Source organism: Magnolia sinica, chromosome 15 (genome assembly GCF_029962835.1).
Source record: "Magnolia sinica isolate HGM2019 chromosome 15, MsV1, whole genome shotgun sequence".
Taxonomy (NCBI): domain Eukaryota; kingdom Viridiplantae; phylum Streptophyta; class Magnoliopsida; order Magnoliales; family Magnoliaceae; genus Magnolia; species Magnolia sinica.
Window position 1 is genome coordinate 1,176,043 of NC_080587.1, and position 4,239 is coordinate 1,180,281.

Here is a 4,239-nt window from a genome sequence, read left to right on the forward strand (position 1 = left end):
TTATGCTATGATAGTATAGGGTATTGTTGGTATATTAATATCAACTCGTGAATTATCATTATTAATATTATTAGTCAATGTTTTAATATGAATATTATTTTATTCATTGTACAAAAATTAGGATTCGAGTTATAAAATTTAATTTACATGATCTAAACCCTAAACCTTGATTCTAATCGTGTAAGTGTAATAACATAGAAATCCAAACCCTCAAAATATTCTAATTTTGTTATATCTTGATCCTAGGGCGTGTATGATTAACTCTAGCATCATTTGGAGATGAACCAACTCTTTAAAGGTGAGGATCACCTTTCAAGCTTTTTACGTTTTGAGAGACTGCTTGTCATTTAGGAACGGTTTTAAACCGTTCCTAAATGAGGCATCGCAGAAAAAAGAACGGTTCAGAACCGTTTTAGGTATCGTTTCAAATTTTAGGGAGGGTACTTAAGGAACGGTTTTAAACCGTTCCGTTCCCAACAGCCGGATTTTACCTACAACTGAAACCCTGCTTTTTTTTTTTTTTTTTTTTAATTTTTAAAACCTATAGAAACTACATTGATGGAGATACAATGATAACATCTATTGCATCCTTTTGCTGAAGCACATACATCTAAACCTCAACAGTAATATTACTCTATTCACAAAATATAGAAAAAGAAAAGAAAGCAGCAATGACCATCCCACCACCAAAACCAAAATTACAAATTTGAAGAAATTCCCAAAAAATCCATTAAATAAGAATTACAAAGTGGGGCCCAAGCATTCATCCCAACCCAATCAGTCCTTTTTTGGAGATTTTGAAGCTTCCTCAAACTTCTTAGGGAGAACAGAGTTGATGTTTGGCAAAACACCACCACTTGAAATTGTCATGCCAGCTAGCAATTTCCCAAGCCCCTCAGTATTTATGACAGCCAAAAGAACATGCCTTGGAATGATGCGAGACTTCTTGTCTCTAGTAGCATTCCCAGCCAGCTCCAAAACCTCAGCTGCCAAGTACTCAAGAACAGTAGCCAAATAGACAGGAGATTCATGCAAGCTTGTACCATCAGCCTGTAGTAGTTGAAAGATCATTAGATAAAATACAAAATCACAGTTGCCGAAAAGTATTATTCTCATAATACAGAAGGATTTATGCATACCGGGGCAGGTACGATGTTTATGTCAGCATTCTTCTAAAGCATAAGATTTGGACATCCAAGTAACATTAAGCAGTGCATGCTACAGTGGATAACGTCCAACCTATTAAGTTCTTGTGACACCCAATCCTTCCAATAGGTTGGCAGTTTGAGCAGTAAAAGAAAGCCAACACCAATTTATGATTAGCAGTGGATAACACCCAACATTATGCATCAGAATTTTCTAAAACTTGCATGATTAGCAGCAGTTTGCTTCTTATCAACCGTTTAAAACTTGCCAATGTAAAAGAGAGCCAAGACCACAACCATCTTCAGAAGATTGCCGACACAGAAATTCTCTATGTAACAGATCAGATCCCATGTTGACCCACACACCGTGCTGAACAACAGTCAAGACCAGAATAAGATTTTTGTCCAAGTGAGAGCATTCATGCTAAGCTTACATCAGCCTGTAGTTGAAGAAATCCTCAACAATCTCCCTCCCTCTGTGAAGTGTCAAAATGCAGAACTATCAGTTCAGTTGGAACTGTCTCCTCACCAATCAATGGCCAGCAAATTCTGACAATATTGAATTGTACCAGTGGTCATTGACAGTATTGGTTCAAAACAGGGCGATACAGGGCCAAGGTTTAGATTATCATCCAAAACCAGTATGTATCAGCTGATGCATACCATGGTATTGTCCATGAGCTGTATGAACCAGAAACAGCCTAATATAGGCCATATGTACTACCCATATCCCATCTAAAACCGATATTGGCAGTGAATAATAAGCTACACCAAAGCCAATTTTAATCCTTGATTGTGCCTACACAGTATCATATTCATCCAAAAGGCACAATTTAATCTGCTGAAAAAGTGCAATTTGCAGCTGCAGAGAGATCAAAATGCATTTTCAGAGCTTCAGATACAAATTCTATCCCAAATCAACAACATATAAAAACAAATGCGGAAAACCTACCGATCTAAAACTACATCTCAAAAAGAGATGGTGTAGATATCATGAACATGCATGAATACAATACAATATAGAAAAATATTAAAAAAAGAAGAAGAAGAAAATCGAAACCCTAGATATAGAAAACTTTAAGAAATGAGAAATGTCTGATTTAGAACCTTAGATCTTAGAGAGAGAATGAGGGTACCTGTGTTGCTTTCTGGAAGAGAGAGAGATGAGTGTTTGGGGATGAACGATTTTGCATGAACCACTACCATTTTGCAACCATGCTGATGCATGCCCATATATTCCATGAACCAAACTACACCCTGTTATAGAGACCACATCAATGCCACATCCGAATGAACGATGCCGGATTAAGAATTCTAACAGCTTGAAACTCTTCGCATGTCGTTAAAGAAAAGGGAACTTAATATAAAAAATGAGAAAAGTAGCTTAAATGTTTCTGTAATAATGCAGTCAGGTAAAGCAAACAGGTCACCAAGCAACTGCACTGCTTTCAGCTGCACATCCAACTGATTTGTCTGCAGAAGTTGAAACTTGAACAGTAAGAACCAGTTTGTAGGACTCAAATGATCTTGCAAAGCAGTAGTGAAATGAATAAAGTTTTAAAATCTAACTATGAAAGAAAAATCATCTAAAATTTGCAGAGTACACGATAGCAATGTATATTACAACTAGAATCACGTTGCAAGTTTCACTAAAAGAAAAGGCAGCTCCTAAAAGTTTTTTTTTTTTTTTTTCATAAATTGCACAATTTGTCAATTTGAATTGGTAAAATATATGGTTTGGGATTAAGAATCATACAATTACAAACTAGATGAGAAGAAACTTCCCTATGAACATGGATAGATCATGACTGTCCATTCTCTACAATCATGTGGATCTGAAACCATAAAAGAAGAACTGGATATGAGAAGGAAGTGAATTTAAATTCCTATATAAAACAAAAGAGTAAAATTCAAGAAATTTGTACACTATATACCTCAATTGCAGACACGTGTCTTGCACTTTGCAATCTCAAAGAGATTTGTATCAGTTTTCAGTCTGAAATAGAAAGAAACAAAGTATGACATAATAACATCATTTGCAATAAACACCAACAACGAAAACGTATGCTTTGTTTTTGGTTTTTGATATAGGAGTTTCTAGATTTCATGTATCAAGGCCATCAATAACAAATCATTAAGTGCATCAAAGAATAAATGAAATTGGAAATAAACATAGTTGAAATGAAAAGAATCTGCCTCCAACAAATGAACAAGATACCTGAAGGATGAGGGCAAAGTTTTGCTTGTATGTGCTTTTTCCTGGAGTCAGTCTGTGGCTGTGGATTAAACTGCACCTTTTTGTTGACAGAATCTAGCTTGGGAAATCAAAGAATAAGAGTTATAATGCAGTTCATCATTACCAATTGTAATTTGAACTGCAGCAAATAACAGTTCTTAGCCATACTTGGTAAAAGTTGCTAAATAAAAATGTCAGAACAATCAGCTTCGATCAAAAAATGCCCATTGATTTCTTTCCTTAATAGAAAAAAGCAAAATCCTAGATAGTGAGAGAGAAGATACATACCATTCCACCTAAGCTATCCAGAATAGTGAGAGAGAAGCATTGTAACTTCATCTCAGCACTTACATTTTCATGTGTCTTAGGTGATGAAGTTACAATCCTGGTTATTAACCCCATCAAAACTTGAAGGAACTTCGGATTTTTATTTTTTTGCCATTTCATTAACCCCATCAAACAAAGAAAACTTGAGATCAACAGCAGAGGCGATCCTCTTGTCACCCTACCCTGCATGACCACAAAACAAAAGGCAGCAAAGGGACAAAAAAAGGAATGGAAGTGAGGCTACTAAGGATGGCTGGCTGTTAACGATGTGAGTTTCTACAACTGTTTATGTTCTTACTTGGCAAACACACAAGAATTCTTAAATGGATGGTGGATGCATAGCTTATACAAATGACAACTGTTTGGTTGCTACAGTACACAAATAAATCCAATCTATGCAAATGATATGGTTTAGATAAACAAAGACACCAAGACTCCAATTTTAACTTCTGAGCAGAAAACCTCTGCATCCTCACCCCATATGAACTTCATCCTGCCCATGGCGTAAGGTGGGTATGCCACCATGTCCCC

General features: G+C 36.0%; 1 protein-coding gene across 1 annotated transcript; it reads right to left on the reverse strand.

Moving 5' to 3' along the window:
• Positions 1-777: 777 nt before the first annotated feature.
• LOC131228053 (histone H2A.1-like) lies at positions 778-2,970 on the reverse strand. The gene is made up of 2 exons (XM_058223883.1): positions 2,282-2,970; positions 778-1,050 (listed from the first exon to the last, which is right to left on the reverse strand). The coding sequence occupies exons 1-2, from the start codon at positions 2,336-2,338 to the stop codon at positions 778-780; spliced, it is 330 nt and encodes a 109-aa protein (XP_058079866.1). The 5' UTR covers positions 2,339-2,970.
• Positions 2,971-4,239: the final 1,269 nt, after the last annotated feature.

Coding starts and splice junctions, on each gene's coding strand:
- LOC131228053 (XM_058223883.1), bottom strand. CDS start 2,338: ATGCAAAATCGTTCATCCCCAAACACTCATCTCTCTCTCTTCCAGAAA. Junction 1,051..2,281: donor TCTTCCAGAAAGCAACACAG/GTACCCTCATTC, acceptor CAACTACTACAG/GCTGATGGTACAAGCTTGCA.